This window comes from Ochotona princeps, chromosome 3 (genome assembly GCF_030435755.1).
Source record: "Ochotona princeps isolate mOchPri1 chromosome 3, mOchPri1.hap1, whole genome shotgun sequence".
Taxonomy (NCBI): domain Eukaryota; kingdom Metazoa; phylum Chordata; class Mammalia; order Lagomorpha; family Ochotonidae; genus Ochotona; species Ochotona princeps.
This window is the reverse complement of record NC_080834.1, coordinates 84,474,857-84,491,204: the sequence shown is the minus strand read 5'-3', so window position 1 is coordinate 84,491,204 and position 16,348 is coordinate 84,474,857. Positions and strand designations below refer to the sequence as shown.

Below are 16,348 nucleotides of genomic sequence, written 5' to 3'. Positions count from 1 at the left end.
TGTCCATCAGTCTCCAGGTGCCCCTCTGCCATTGGCCTGTCCTCTCCTATTTCCTGGAATCTGCTCTGTCTACTTCACCCTGATTCTCTGTCTGTTTAAACATGTTCTTACTTTATTTTGCTATCTTGATTCTCTACTGTGTATATTTTTGTGTTATTAGCTAACGACACCTGTAACTGCTATGTGATTTAAAAAAAATAATTCCTATGAGCTTTTATTTAAAAACTAAGTACTTATTTAGGCAGAGTCACCACCAATGCTTATTCAGAAATCATTTTACAGAATGGGAAACACAGCATATTGTTGACACTTATGGTTGTAGACCATACTGAAAAGAGATTCATTCTTTGTAGTTTCATATTTTGCCTCTGTTTTTCATCATTTCCTGTACCTAAGCAGATTGAAAAAAAAACATTTTTTTCACTTGCAATTTTGTGTCTACTTGGAATCAACATTTCTGTGAGGTTATAATACATATAAATTTAACATACAGAAATCCTTAAGTCTAGCTGGAATAGGTAATTTGGACTTTGATAATTCCAGGATAATATGTTGTAATCTCTAGGAAAATCATCATCATATTAAAAGTGTTTTTAGAAAAATGGCTTGTTTTGCATTATAATATCATGGCAGACAAGTGTCATATGTATTTTTCAAAACCCATAGCATCACCATCCTAAAGACAGGACACTAACTTAAACCTGGGACTTGGCAAGGATGTGTCCATATTGGCTCATCAACTGCAGTAAGTGCTCTACACTAAAATGAGGTGTTAATAATAAGGGCAATTACATGTGAGAAAGACAAGGAAGTAAATGGAACACACTGGGCTTCGTGATCAAAATTTCTACAACTCTAAAAATGCCCTAAAAAGTCCTTTATTGAAAAAGATCCCAATAAGTAATAAAAATAATAGAAAACTACATGACATCAACTTTTACTTTTAGGCTAACAGAAGGAAAAACCTGGACTAATGAAAAAGTTAAAACGCAAAACAAAAGGAACAGGTGTGATAAATAGCATAGGGTAAAATAAGATATTTTACAATTGATGTTTAATTATATTAAATGTAAACACAAGTTTACTCTATTTGAAAAATAATGATACAAAGAACAACATTTAAGTACCTACCATTAATAAGAAATGTACTTAAAGTTTAAGGACTGATAAAGGTTAAAATGAAAGGAGATAGAGGACATATCAGAAAAGAAATAGAAAACATTAGAACTAAATAGAAACTTTATCATTAAAACGATAAAATAAATTCTACTTGATGGCTCAGTAGGAGAATAGATGCTGCAAGAGTCAGTGAAGTTAAAACTAAAGCCAGAGAATGATTTTATTTATACAAGAAAGAACAAACTTGATAAAAACAAGGATTAAAGATTGGTGGAAAATATGAAAAAATTGAGCTTTTTGAAAACATATCTGCTATGATTTCTGCTACTAGTTTTATTTTTATTCTTTTTATTTATATAAAGGGAACACATTTCATATAAACAGTTTTAGGAACACAGTTGTACTACCCACCTTACTCTCTATTCCTGCCTCACTCCCACATTTTTTCTTCCTTTACTCATTTTTCTTTTTTTTTTCAATAATATACTTTCAATTTGCTATATAGTCACAAGCTTAGCCTTCCACTAAATAAAGAATTCAACATGTAGTAAACAGAAAAGCTACTGTTCTCAAGTGTATAGACAAATGCACAGTGTCTCCTCCACCCTGTTCCTCCCCAGCTGGAATAAAGCTCCTAAGATAAAAAAAAAAAAGTGGTGTTGGAGCAGGCTCAGTAGCCTAGTGGCTAAAGTCCTTGCCTTGGACATACCAAGATCCCATGTGGGCACTAATTATAATCCCAGCTGCCCTGCTTGCCATCTAGCTCCCTGCTTATGGTCTGGAAAAGCAGTGGAGGACAGCCCAAGGCCTTGGGACCCTGCACCCATGTGGAAGACCTGAAAGAAGCTCCAGCCATTGCAGCAACTTGGGGAGTGAATATCAGATGGAAGGGAGGCCAGAGGGAGAGGGGAGAGCGAAGAAGAAGAGGAAGAGAGAGAGAGAGAGAGAGAGAGAGAGCCGCACCTGGGGGCTTTTTATCTGCCAGCTAACACCACATTTTTAAAAAGCTGATAAAGAACTCAATTCTTCTTCAACAAAAATATCCTACCTGAGCGAAAGTGAAATAGCCAGAAAACCTGGAGTGTTCAATGTCAGCTGTCCTGCAACACATCACACTATTGAATTCTGTCAAATACTAATTCTTCTTAAATTATTTCCAAAAACAGAAGCAGAGGGACTCCTTCCAAACTCTTCTATGTGGCCACCATCACCTGGATACCAACACAGCAAAAACAGAAATCTACAGGCCAAGCAATGTCCTTGATAAAGACAAATGCAAACATTTTCAACAAAAATAATAGCAAACTGAATCCTATTGGATTGTAAAATGTTTATCCATCATGATCAAGTTGGATTCATATCAGCTATGCAATGATAGTTCAGTATAAGCAAATCAAGAAATTAGATGTGTATTACACAGAAACAGAATTAAGGACAAAAACCAAGTAATATCAATAGAAAAGGCATTTGGAAAAATTCAATTCTCTTCATGATTAAATGTTGAGCAAGTTAGGTTAGAAGGAACATATCTCAACAAAATAAAGACCATATATGAGAAGCCAACAGCTAACATATTTAATGAGGAAAAACTGAAGGCTTTCTCTCTAATATATGAAGTAAGACAGGGATGCCCACATTCATCACTTTTTTTGGTCTACTTTTCACCACTGTACTGGATGTCCAAGAGTGATTAGGCAAGAAAAAAATGTACAGGAAATTAAAAAAGAGGAAGTTAAACTACCACTGTTTGTAAATGACATGATTGTATATAAGGAAAACCCTGCAGATTCCACCAAAAATCTGTTAGGAAAAATAAATTCAGCAAATCTTCAAAATAAAAAGTTAGCATATTTAAATTAATAATGTCACATACCAATAAGAAATTATCTGACAAAGAAAGCAATTTCATTTCTTGTAGCTACAAAACAACACCAACAAAAAAAATACCTGGAGACAAATTTAAACAAAGAAGTGAAAAATCTCTGCAACAGAAACTATAAATAATTGATGAGAGACATTGAAGAGGATGCAAAGAAATGGAAATACACTATACATTTATGGATTTGAAGAAATATTGTCAGAATGTTCATGCTTCCCATAGTGATTCACAGATTCAGTGCAATCTTTGCCAACATGGAACTAGCAAAGACACTGCTGAGATTTTTGTGAAACTACAAAAGACCCTGGAGGCCCAAGGAATAGAACAAAAACAATGAAGTAGGAGGCTCTACACTGTCTTGCAAAGATTACAGGGTGGGTATTCAGCCTAGTGATTAAGACACCTCCACATCAGAGAAGTTCCTAGATCCAGCTCCTGACATCAGCTTCTCGCTAATGCAATCCCTGGGAAACAGAAGTAACGATTCAAGTAACTGCATCCCTTCTACCCATGTAGTTGACCTGGCTTTTTTTTTTTAATTCATTAATTACATTGTATTATGTGAAACAGTTTCATAGGTACTGGGATTCTCCCCACCCCTCCCCACACCCTCCCCCCACTTTTCCCCCACCCTCCCCTCATGGTGGATTCCTCCACCTTGTGGCATAACCACAGTTCAAGTTTAGTTGAGATTCCCTCTTTGCAAGCATATACTAAACATAGAGTCCAGCATCTTATAGCATCTTTAATTCCCAGTGCCTGTGTTTTTTTTTTAATAATTTATTTTTATTGTGAAGTCAGATATACAGAAAGAAGGAGAAAACAGAGAGAAAGATCTTCTGTCCACTGATTCGCTCCCCAAGTGGCTGCAATGGTTGAAGCTGAGCTGATCCAAAGCCAGAAGCTAGGAACTTCTTCCAGGTCTCCCATGCGGGTGAAGGGTTCCAAGGCTTTGGGCCATCCTCGACTGCTTTCCCAGGCCACAAGCTGGGAGCTGGATGGGAAGCAGGACTACCATGACAAGAACTGGCATCCATATGGGATCCTAGAGCATGCAAGGTGAGCACTTTAGCCACTAGGCGACCATGGTCACCAGCTCCTGCTTTTAGCCAAGATCTAGTCTTCACTATTGCAGGCATATGGGAAATAAACCAGCAGACAGGATCTCTGTTCCTCTTTCTTGGAATAAATAAATATAACTAGCAAGACTACTGTAACTAAAATAACATGAAATGGCATAAAAATGAAAACACAGGCCAATGGAATAGAGAGGAGACTATAAAATTGAAACCACACTTCTACAGCTGATTGATCTTTGACAAAGGTGCTGAAAACATTCAATAGAAAATGAAAAGTTTTTTCAATAAATTCTGTTGGTAAAATTGGATGTCCACATGAAAAATAAAAAGTAGATCTATTCTTCACCATGCTCAAAAATTAATTCAAAAAGGATTAAATACCTAGTGAAACTTTGAAATTTCTAGATGAAAAAAATATAGAAGAAACTTTAGGGTATTAACACGAATAAGGATTTTTTGTTTTGTTTTTTTGGACCAGATCCTGAAGATATGGCAAGCAAATGAAAATATAGATAAGTAGAATTTTGCCCATGTAACAATCTTCTACATAGAGAAAGGAAAAAAAATCAAAGAAACAATACAGTATGGTAGAAAATATTTGCAAAATAAATATCTTAACAGGGGTTCATAGCATAGAAGAATATTTAAGGCACTCCAGCAACTCAATAACAAAAACAAATAAGCTGATTAACTAAAGATTGTAGGTCCAGACTGGTATTTGTCTAGGAAGACATACAAATGGACAGGATACTTTAAAAAATGCCCATTTGGCAGCAATTCCGAACTGTTGAACTATCAAAACTGCTTGAGCAGGACCCTTGGAACGTGCCTCACATTGGGGACCTGGGATCGGTGGGAGGCTGGGTGTGGCTTTTTCCTTTGTTTCTCCCCTGACCTCAGATACAGGGAAAAAAAACTGATGATATTAGTGTGGAAACAATGGTATTACCCACTTTCCTGTAGCCCTTGACCTTTTGTACCCTAACCAACTAAGTAAGATTATTAAAAAATAGATAAATAAAAAAATGAAAAAAAAGCCCAACATTTCTAATCATCAGGGAACTGAAATCAACACCACATTTAGATATCACTTCATTCCAGTAAGACTGGCTATTATCAAAATGACAAAAGATAGCAAATGAGGAAATGAATCCTGTGCACACTGTGGGTAGAAATGTAAATTAGTGTAGATACTGTGGAAAACTATAGAGGTTCCTCAAAAACTAAAAACAGAGCTCTCATTTGATCTAGCACTTCCCTTTGTAGTTACTTGTCCAAGGAAAATGAAATCAATCTAACAGATGCACTTGCATTCCTGTGTTTAGTGCTGCATTTTATTCACAACAGCTAAGAAAGACAAACAGCCCAAGTGTCCATCCACTGATTAATGGATTAAGAAAATGTGGCATACAAACACAATGGGATATGACTCAGCGGTAGTATGAGGAAATCTTGTCAAATGGAACAACATGAAATGGAGCCACAGGTCACTATGTTTAGTGAAATAAGGCAAGTATAAAAACTTCTCAATGAACTCACTTATATATGATATCTAGGAACTTAAAATCAAAAGGGTGGTAACCAGAAGCTGGGAAATGGAGGGGTAGGGTAGGCTCATTAATCAGTACGAAGTTGTGGTTAGAGTAAAAGTTCTGGTGTTGTGTTGCACAGTAGGGTAATGATAGGTAACGGTAACTTAGTGTATGTTTCTCCATAAAAAGAGAAGATTGAATTTCTGTTGTTTTCACCATTAAGAAATATCAAGTGTGTGAGAAGACAGATGTATTTGCCCTGATTGGGTAATGCACAATGTATATGTATGTATTAGAACATCAGATGGCATAGAGGAGGGATCTTCGTGGTATGGTGAGTTAAGTCACTGCGTGTAATGCCAGCATCCTATGTTTCAGTGCTGGTTCAATTCTTGGCTATTCTGCTTCTGATCTAACTTCCTATCAGAGTGCCTGGGAAGCCCTGCCACTCACATGGGAGGCCAGAAAAGAGTTCCTGGCTCCTGGCTTTAGCTTGGCCTGGATCTGCCTATTGTGGCTATCTGAGGAAAGAACAAGATAAAAGATCTGTTTTTCTCGTTCTCTCTTTGTCACCGTGCAAGTGATGGGGTGTAGCAGGTTGATGCCTAGCACTCGCTTGTCGGGTTGACAGCAGACAGCCCAGAAAATTGGATTCCACACCCCACCCTTCCTACCTTCTCCAGTGCCATTCAAGTTAATTCTTTGTGTGAAATTGGCTCAGGAGGCACCTAGTGTGTGTCCCGCCCCTCCTGCTTCCCACTCCATTTAACTGACAGTGCCAAAATGGCGCTGGAGGCTCCTCCAGGTTCTTCTTGTCTCCTACTGTAGGTTAGTTAACTACAGGAGAACTTTGGGCTCTGGAAGCTGCCATCTTACTTCCTGCAGTTAGTAACTGAATGCGTAAAAACTTTGTTCTGTAGGGCTCTCACCCTTTTTGAAGGATGAGAACTTAAAGGCCCCTGACTTCTGTTTGACTGCGGAGTGACTCCTGGAGTGTGGGAGCCACTGTTACCAAGCTTGGGCAATAAAGATTCTCTCGCACTCTGCAACATGCCTTTGTGATAGACAATACATCTTTAAAATAATAATACTTGTACCATGTAATTCTAAGTTGCTGAAAGTGGATTCTTAATGTTCTTGTCACAAAGAGGTAGGTATGTGAGGTAGGAAAAAGTTAATTAGCTTGATTTGATCATGCCATAATGTATACATGGATTGAAAAGTCAGGTTGTGCTCCATAAATATGTATAATTATTATTTGTCAATTAAACATTTAAAAATTACTACGCATACAAAGAAGCAGGAAAATAATAAAATGAGTAGGATCAACTAATGGAAATAAATCTAGAATGGAAAAGTGTTAGAATTAGCAAGCAAGAATATGGAAACAGTTAATATGATTAGATTTCTTATGTTCAAAAAGAAAAGTAGAGGTTAGTACATTGGGGCACAGCAAACTAATCACCTGCCTGCAGCGCTGGCACCTCATGTAGGCAGTGGTTCATGTCCTGGCTGCTCCACTTCTGCTCCTGCTCCCTGCTTATAACTTGGAAAAGCAGCCAAGATGGTTTAAGTTCTTGGGTCCCTGCAGCCATGTGGGAGACCTGGAAAAATCTCCTGGCGCCTTCGTTTGGACCCAGCTGGCTCAGCTTTGGCCATTGTAGCCAATTGGGGATTGAAGCAGTGTATGAAAGATCTCTCTCTTTCTCTGTAACTCTCCTTCAAGTAAAAGTTAAAGAAAACCATAAAGTAAAAGTAAAAGGTATCAAGGCTGTAGAAAAGACAAATTAAGCTTCTGGGAATAAAAATTATGATATATGTGATGGAAAAGACACTGACACTTTGTTCCTAGAAGAAATTTAGATATATATTGTAGAACTAGTAAAGTTAAACACCTATCAATAGCAATAGCAAGTTTTCAAGAAGGTATATATGGACAGAGAGAGGAGCTTTAATTTTTATTTATTTGTTTTTAAAGGTTTATTTATTTTTATTGGAAAGACAAATCCACAGAGAGAAGGAGAGACAGAAAGATCTTCCCTCTGCTGATTCACTCCCCAAGTGGCTGCAATGGCCAGAGAGCTGAGCTGAGCTGCAGCCAGAAGCCAGGAGCTTCCTCCAGGTCTCCCATGCTGGTGCAGGTTCCCAAGGCGTTGTGCTGTCCTTGACTGCTTTCCTAAGACATAAGCAGGGAGTTGGATGGGAAGTGGGGCAGCTGGGACCTGAACCGGCGCTCATGTGGGATCCTGGTGCATGCAAGGTTTGGAATTTAGCCACTAAGCTACTGTGCTAGACCCTGAACTTTAACTTTTAAATAGAGCATCAAAGAAAACTGGGACAACTTCACATGGTCCTCACTATACCTACATAAAATCCCCAGTGGAGGAGGCTGGGATGGAAATGGTGTGTGAAAAACCAGCCATGAGCATGAGTTAATATGGAAAACTGATCATATTAAATGAAAAGAATTCTATTTCTTATAAAACACATTTAAGAGAAAGAGAAGAAAGAGAAGGTGGTGAGTGGGAAGATAACCATGACAAACAGAATCAACAAAGAATGAAATGAATGAAAAGAATGAAATGAAACCAAAACCTAAAGAAATATTTTCAATAAAGAGAAAAATACAAATCACGTAACAGAAAAATGATTATTTATGAATGAAAATATATTCAATTGATTTTTTAACCAGGGAAAAGAAAAAAATCAAGGTGTAGTTCTTATTACATGCTTATCAAAATGGCTAATGCTAAAAATACTGATAATAGTAAGTATTGGTAGATGTAGAAAACTGGAACTCTTACATCTTGCTAGTTGATTAAACTGGCACAATTACTTGAGCAATGTATAACCAAGAAACATGTATAGAAAGGCTCATAACAAGTTTTTATACAATCTCCAAGCTATAAATAACTTGGATACCTTCAAAAATAGCATAAATTGTATTCTGTAGAATGAATATTATACAGCAATGGGAAAAAATAGCTACAGCCACATACAGCAACATGGATCAATTTTATACAGGTATAGTTTTGAACAAACAAAACCTGATGTAAATGAATGTATGTTTTATATACATCTCCAAAAGCCGATAAGTCTTAACAAAAGTGTTTCATGATTCCTCTTTACTGAAATCATAAGCAAAAATAGGTAAGTCAGAAGTAGGTCTCTGTGTGGGGAGTAACAAGTCAGAGACAGGAACGGGGCTTCTGTAGTGGTATTTACCATTGTGTGTACTTCATTATATTTTGGGGTTACATACTTTAAAAAAAATCAGAGTTACGTACTTTTTTTTTTAAATCAGTGCTTTGGATTACATTGTACAATGCTTAGAATAAAAATATTGTTCTTTTTCTACATTCCATACCTGGCACAGCATGAAATTCAAAGGGTCTTCTGGTTTCTCATAGACTAAGTTTTCAGTGATTTTCTGAGAGAGAGAATAAGACATCACATTTTGATTTTGAGTGAAGTTTATACAGTTCAAGGTATTTCTGACATGATTTCCCCACTAATTTAACAGTGTCTTAAAATTCATTTATTCATGTAAAGTTAAAAATATTTTTTTTGCTACTACTGATAAAATTAAGTCAAGTTAAGGTAAAACTTGGAGGAATCAAAATTTAGTAATAGATAACAATAGATATTTTTCCTAATTTCTGGGGTCAAAGATGCAATGAGAAAGGTTTGGATAATATCTTTGTTTTGAGAGTTTTGATCCTGCTAGACAGATATTAATCTATTATTTGCTCTGAAAGACAGTCAATAAAAAGTCTTTTGAACAAAAAAGTAAAATGTATGACTTTACCTAAAAATCTTCTGTAGTGTTTGATACTAAAAGGTGAAAACGATGTTCAGTTCTAACATAGATAAAAAAGATGTAGGGGTGTACTTCAAAAAGTTTGTGGAAAATGGAATTAAAGGTAAATTTGCTTTGGTACAAAAATTTTTGAGGTCCATGCACACTTCTGCACATTTCTCATGAAATATTTTTGAAGACTCTTCATATCAAACTTCAGAGATTCATTTTCATATTTTTTGTTCTTTGACTAGCAAAAATTTTAATAAACACAATTGTAATTTTCAGGAATTAATATTTGGACAAATTTTAAGTATAAAATATTTAGGTCTAATACACAAGCTCAATTATTTTATATATTTTTCTATGTAGTACATTTCTGACAATGAATCTCTCTTCAAGCAATATTGTATGAATAAGCACTGTGTTTTCTTGACAAAGTATAGAATGACCAAAACTCTACTTCCTTCAAGAGGTTTCTTCTTTTGCATTAATAACTACTTTCTTTAATTAAAGTCAGGTTAGCCATTAGTACTTTCCAAGAGAGCAGGGAAAGGCATATAGCAAAGTAATGAAGGGGTTATCTTTTGTCCCTTTTTATTTGAGGGATCTGAGGTTCACAGAATTTAATTCTCTCAGAATCACAAAGAAATGTCAGGAATTAAACTCTGGATTGCAACTTTTCCAACTTAAATGGTTTCATTTGATGGAGTTATTTTTATATTACACCTTTCTAATCACAAATTTACTTCATATGCATATGTTATTATGTGTGTGCTGCTGGTTAAATATTATTAAGATAACAATCATGCCAAGCAAACATGAGCACCATCCAAATACTGAAAAACAAATTATAAATATGAATATGTGTTAAAATTCCATATTGGCCAAGGATTGTCATGCTTCAAAGAAGATTCCAGCAACAGCCTAAGGTGAAAGAGATTTATAATTTTAAGAATTAAAATTTTACTTATTTCCTTTTCCTTTTAATAAAAGTGGATTCTTAGATAATAATCACAAGGTCTGTCATCTTTTAAAAGTATTAGACTCCTTTCCAGAAGCCTTTTTGTTTTTCAGTTGCTAATATTTTATCCTTTCCTGATGTTGTGGCTAAAACTAACTTGTGGCCAAAACTGTCTCTTATCAACCAATCTTCATGATCTGTAATCCTTTTGAAGGACTTCATATCACAATATCACTTATTTAGTGTTTATCACTTAACTGCCTTTGATAAATTCAACCTCATACAATTAACTTCTCAACTAGAATGTCTTTTTTTTAAAAAAAGCAAAAACCCTTTCTTGTATCCCTTGAAAAACTCATAATAAAAATGAGAGATTTAGGAGTTTACCTGAAATATTTGTAGAATGTGATGTTTCTCCATGTATTGGAGTGAAACTTCATAAGGATCTTCATATGCTATAGGAGGGAATTTCCTCTTGGGAGTTTGTTCTTGCATAAAAATATTTTCTTGTTCGGGTTCTGAAAAATCATCCTGAAATCAAAATATCCCCCGAGTTCTTAATAAATCTAAAATCTAAATCTGATGTGGTTGTGATCTTAACACTAAGAACTGGAGAAGCGATGCATGTTTATGGAGACGTGGCTTCTTATTCCAGCACTGTAATGCACCTGAAGGCCTAGAAGGTACTGTAGGCATATCTAATTTACTTCAAATATTTTTTCCTTCAAAGGCGCTTCAGTTGACCCTAGATTTCTTGGCCTCAGTAGAACTCCAGAGAAAGGAAATGTTTATTGAGATGGAGTTAGAAACAAAACTAGGACTTAAAACCCAGGTTTCCAGAATTCTGGTTCTCCATTCTTTCTGAATGGCTTTTAGAAAGCAACACCCTTCTCCTGCCTTTCCTGAAGCATATGGGTCACACACACCAAAACCATGTATGGATTTATTATTCATTCTAATCTACCAAGTGCCCTCCCATCTCTTTCTCCTTCCCCTATTCCCATCCCTATAGGTCCTGTTTTGGTTTCCCAAGTAGGAATTCAAATACCCCTTGAACCTACAGCATTGATGTCTATGGATTGAACGTTTTCTTGGCTGGTGCTATCATCATATTTGGATGAGGCAGAGGGGTATGTTTGGTCAAAGTCTTCATCTTTTGCTGGGAAATTACCAGTAAACATGATATCTGTTAGGTCTTGAGCTTGGACAGTGCTTTCAGTTTCTGTTTCAACGGAAGTATTGGAATGGAGTTTTGTTTGGCTATCCTCAAATGTGCAGGGTTGTATTCTGTCCTCGGTGTCGGTGTAATGTTTGCTATCACTGAACTGGGGTAATACTCTGTCATCATATTGGCCAAATGATCTAGGGGAAGATAGATAGTCTTCTTGGTCATCAGACTGCTTGTCCATTAAATAGTCAACCTGGTCAAATTCCATGTAGTCAACCTTGTCAACAGCAAGATCAGTGTAGCTGTCAGCTTGGTCAGCAGCCTGTTGCTCATCTAGTTCAGTGGCTCCATCATTCACCTGGTGGTGAGATGGTTTGTGATCATCTTGGTCAGATATTGCCTGGTTAGTGTGCTCAGAAGTTCTCCGTAATGGAGTCAACAAATTTTCTTCAGTTTGTTCAGATATTTCTTGGTCATCCAGGTTAGAAAATTTGTGCTCAGAATGCTCAAAAGTTTTTTCAGCCTGGTCAGATGAACTGCTGTCAATTTGTTCAAACTTTCTTTGGTCAGATTGCATGAAAGAGCTGGTTTCATCATGTTCAGAAGCTCTTCTCTCTGCTACAATGGACAATCTATGCTCAGCCTGTTCAGAGGACTTTGTCTCCACCTGGCTGGACAACCTGTGCTCAGCCTCTTCAGAGGCTCTTCTCTCAGTCTGGCTGGATGACCTGCGGTCCTCCTGCTCAGAGGTTCTTCTCCCAGCTTGGCTGGACAGTCTGCGGTCCTCCTGCTCCGAGGTTCTTCTCCCAGCTTGGCTGGACAGTCTGCGGTCAGCCTGCTCCGAGGTTCTTCTCCCAGCTTGGCTGGACAGTCTGCGGTCAGTCTGCTCCGAGAATCTTCTCTCATCCTGGCTGGACAACCTGCGGTCATTCTGCTCTGAGGATCTTCTCTCAACTTGGATGGGCAACTTGCGGTCAGTCTGTTCAGAGGCCCTTCGGTCAGATGACACTGACATCCTGTGGTCAGTCTGCCCAGAAGGACTTGGGTCAGCCAACTTGGACATCCTGCGCTCAGTCTGCTCATAAGGCCTTCCGTCAGAAGACATGGACATCCTGCGATCAGTCTGTTCAGAGGTTCTTCTCTCAGCCTGTTTAGACAATTTTCGTTCCGCTTGTTGAGAAGTCTTTCTATTAGCCAGGCCAGACACCTGGTGTTCAATCTGTCCATACTCATCCATATCATCTTGATTGGGTACTGTTTCATAGCTGGTCTGTTGAGTAGATCCTGGGTCGTCAGCCTGATCATGTGTTGTGGAATTAGCTGAATAATCAGCATCATTATCAGCCTGGTCTTCCTGATTTTCTTCTTCCTGGTCATTAGTGGGGTCAACATTTGGGGGTGCGGCTATGTTTCCATGTCCTAAGGATTCGACCAGAGCTGTTTCTGAGGACTCATCCATTTTTCTGCCGCGTCCCTGACCGGTCTCCGGTGGCGCTCGCGCTGTGGGTGGGGCGGGGCCCGTCGTCTAAGCAACTGTCTGAGAGCGCATGCGTCACGCCCGTTTCCTCAGGCTTTGTGGCTTTGTTCCCGAGTGGAGGCGGGCCGTGCCCTGTCCCTGACCCGAGAGCAGCGGCCCGAGTGGGGAAGGACTGTCCTTCGTCTGGCACTGCCGTGTGGATGCCAGTGCTGGGCGAAGCTTTCTCCTGACAGGAAGTAATTTCCACACCGGACAAACCCGGTGTCTTCCCGGCGGCCTAGCAGGGGACTAGGTGAGTGGAGGCCCTGTGACCGGCGCTCCTGGTTTCACAGAGGGTCACTGTGCAGTGCGGCAAACCAGACTATTACGGCCATCACTCCTCCAGCGAACAGCCTCTAGAATGGTCTCAGGGGAACGTGAGGCCAGTCAGCTGAAGTCTCCTAGTGGCAGGGCGCTTATTGAATTCACGTTTCGTTTGGTCCTGGCTTTTGAGCTCCCCAGTATATTATTAGTATTTGGCACTGCCAGCCAATGGGATTGATGTTACTCTTCTTTAGCCTCTAAAGGCAAGTGTGGGGATGTGGCCAAATTATGTGCTTTCGCTGTTTTGGTAGCTGTTTGTCAGGGCTAGACTTACAGACAGTATCGGGTGCTGCACGGAGCACAGCGTGGTGATCTCTGAGGTTGATCACTGGGATTCTAGGAGTCACCCAGTTCTCCCAGCCCCCCTCACCCCTCTTGGTAGTTCACGCCCCAGGGAATATTCTCTTAAGTGTCTCAGAGGCTGGGTGAGCAGCTCTTTTTCTGTCCCCTCTGGCAAGGGCTGTCCTGACTGTGGAAACTGAAGCCCTAAGCTGTTTGCTTGCTGAATTAGACATATGATGGTTGGTTTGACTGCCAGAGGAAGGGAGATCTGAGCAGAATGGGGTCTAAAATCACACTCTGTGGTGGTCTTAGAACAACAGAAGGAAGGTTAGGGGGAGGATACCAAACCAGAATCCCAGAAAGAAAGGGAGTCAGGAAAACAAAGCAGGAATATTGAGAGAGTGGAGAATTTTCACTTGGTGGTGGGGCCCAGGGTCTGGGTTTTGGATTTGGCTCTCTGTCTTGGAAATGAACCTTAAGAATGCACTTCAGAGTCAGCAGGCAGGCAGCAGTAGGACGGTCCAAAGCTGTTGAGTGCTGAAACATTTTATATTAATTTTCTGATGCATAAACATCACTGATGCAGGTTGAAGGTTGATAGTCTGGTGCCAGGTACTCCATTGCTAAGGGTTTCATGGAGACATGACTCGAAATCCAAATACAAACAGTTGTGCTCCAGGTTTGACAGGGAGAATGGATCCCTTTGGGGCCATGCATAGGAACAGCAAGGGGAACACAGGAACCCTAAAGCAAAATCATTCATGCAAGAATGTCTGTTATAATGGTGTTGAAGAATATAGATTTATAGGTATTCAGACTCTATTTATAAATGCTTAGAACAAATGAACGTTTGTTTTAAGTGAGGTAGGCTGTGAGTTGCAGTTTTGAATGAGCACTGGCTTATTGGATTTGTTCTTCCATGTTGTAAGTTAAATGTAATTAGTATAGGAAAATAATTTCTTCCAAATGTCAAGGAAAAAAATGACTATTAACATTTTGATGTTTGTTCTTATGGAATTCTGTCATGCAAATCTGTGCCTTTATCTACAATCCTGCATATGTTTTACAAAATAACTTTCTATGGATTTGGGATCATTTTCAGTGTTGTTCTTTAAAGCTGTAAATTTCACCCAGTGTTATTCTTGCTGCATTCTTATGTTTTGGTGTATGTGTTTGCATTTTCACTCATGGTATTTTCTCACTCTTGTCTACTACTTTGGCACCAAGGTTGTTTTAAGACAGTATTTATTTAACTTTCAAATAGTTGGGAATGTTCCAGATTTACTCATGTTATTCATTACTAGCTTTATTCTACTGTATTTAGGGAATATACTTATATTTCAATTTTTAAAAATATATGAAGATTGGCTTGGCAGCTAAACACACAGTCTATCCAAGAATATATTCCATGAAAGAATGTTTACTTGATATTATTGGGTAGAATATTCTTTATGTCTCTTGTTGGCTTGTGGGGTTGTGTTTTTTTATTGATATTCTCTCTAGGTGTTCTACCCATTATTAAAATCAAAGCTCTGAAGTTTGCATGTATTATGACAAAGCTTTCTACCTTAAATCTGCCAGTGTTTGCTTCACATATTTTGGAGTCTCCATTTTAGTACAAATAGATTTATAGTTAGTATATCCTGTTGTTTAGTTGATACTTTTAATCCATATATAGGGTAGTTGTTCAGCCTTCTCTTACAACAGTTTTAAGCTTTTTTTGTATGTTATTGGTATGGCTTTGTCAGTTCTCTTTTGGTTGCTCCATGTTATACAGTACTTTTGAATACTATACTTTGGCATATCTTTTTCAGTCCTTTTACTTTCAGCTTATTTGTGCCTGGAAGTAAGAAAAATTTCAGATAGCATATCGTTGGATCATTGAGAAATACATTATAGCAGTGCATATCTCTTAGATAATTCAAATCATTTACATTTAAAATAATTTCTCATAAGGAAGAACATAGCTTCTGATACTTTGATATTTAATGTATATCATGTTTTTCTTCCTTAATTCTTCTGTTACTGCATTACTTGGTGTTAAATTCACCTTTTAAAATTTTGGGGAATAGTTTTTAGTTTATGTATATATTTTCTAGTTATTTTTTCTTAACAGTTTCTTAGTATTTCTTAGTAGTTATTTTTTCTTAGTAGTTGTCTGGGGAGTATAATTAATATCTTAAATTTATAGGAATCTATTTTGAATTAAAGCCATCTTAGTTTTAGTATTATACTACATTCTTTGCCTTTATACGTCTGTCTCCTTTTATGTTGTCACAAATCACACATTCCTAAGTTTTCTGCCTGTTATTATGGATCTATCATTATTTTATTCAGCCATAATTTGAGTTATATAAGAAAAAGTTGAAAATAAAAATACAGCAATTCAGGCTTTCACTATCCTAGATAAGTGCCCAACTCCGTATTTATTATTGCTCCGTTTTTCATATTGCTTCAAGCCACCATCTTGTCTTTTTGTTTTTACTTGAAGGGGCTTTAGAATTTCTGGTATTGCATGCCTGCTATAGATGAACTTCCTCAGACTTTTCTGAAAAAGTCTTAACTTCTTCTTGATTTATGAATGATAGTTTTATTAGCTGTAGACCTATTGGCTGATAGTAATTTTGTTTTAGTATTATAAAGCTGTCATTTTACTGCCTTCTTGCTTGCAAGAGTTTTGCTGAAC

General features: G+C 37.8%; 2 protein-coding genes across 6 annotated transcripts in view; one reads left to right on the top strand and one right to left on the bottom strand.

The window, feature by feature from the left end:
* Window positions 1–257: 257 nt before the first annotated feature.
* TEX55 (testis expressed 55) lies at window positions 258–13,054 on the bottom strand. Of its 3 annotated transcripts, none has more exons than XM_058661288.1 (4): window positions 11,434–13,054; window positions 10,760–10,827; window positions 8,977–9,039; window positions 258–391 (listed from the first exon to the last, which is right to left on the bottom strand). In XM_058661288.1, the coding sequence occupies exons 1-3, from the start codon at window positions 12,997–12,999 to the stop codon at window positions 9,021–9,023; spliced, it is 1,653 nt and encodes a 550-aa protein (XP_058517271.1). In that variant the 5' UTR covers window positions 13,000–13,054; the 3' UTR covers window positions 258–391; window positions 8,977–9,020. The 3 variants fall into 3 exon arrangements, with proteins under 3 accessions (XP_058517271.1, XP_058517272.1, XP_058517270.1); XM_058661289.1 differs by lacking the exon at window positions 10,760–10,827 and having other exon boundaries at window positions 11,434–12,364; window positions 12,461–13,054; XM_058661287.1 differs by lacking the exon at window positions 10,760–10,827.
* Window positions 13,055–13,162: 108 nt separating this feature from the next.
* The window catches only part of IGSF11 (immunoglobulin superfamily member 11), a 253,913-nt gene continuing 250,727 nt past the window's right edge, over window positions 13,163–16,348 (top strand). For all 3 annotated transcript variants that reach the window (XM_058661927.1, XM_058661926.1, XM_058661924.1), the window contains exon 1: window positions 13,163–13,309. The gene's annotated coding sequence lies outside the window, so the exon portion shown is untranslated. The remainder of the gene's footprint in view (window positions 13,310–16,348) is intronic.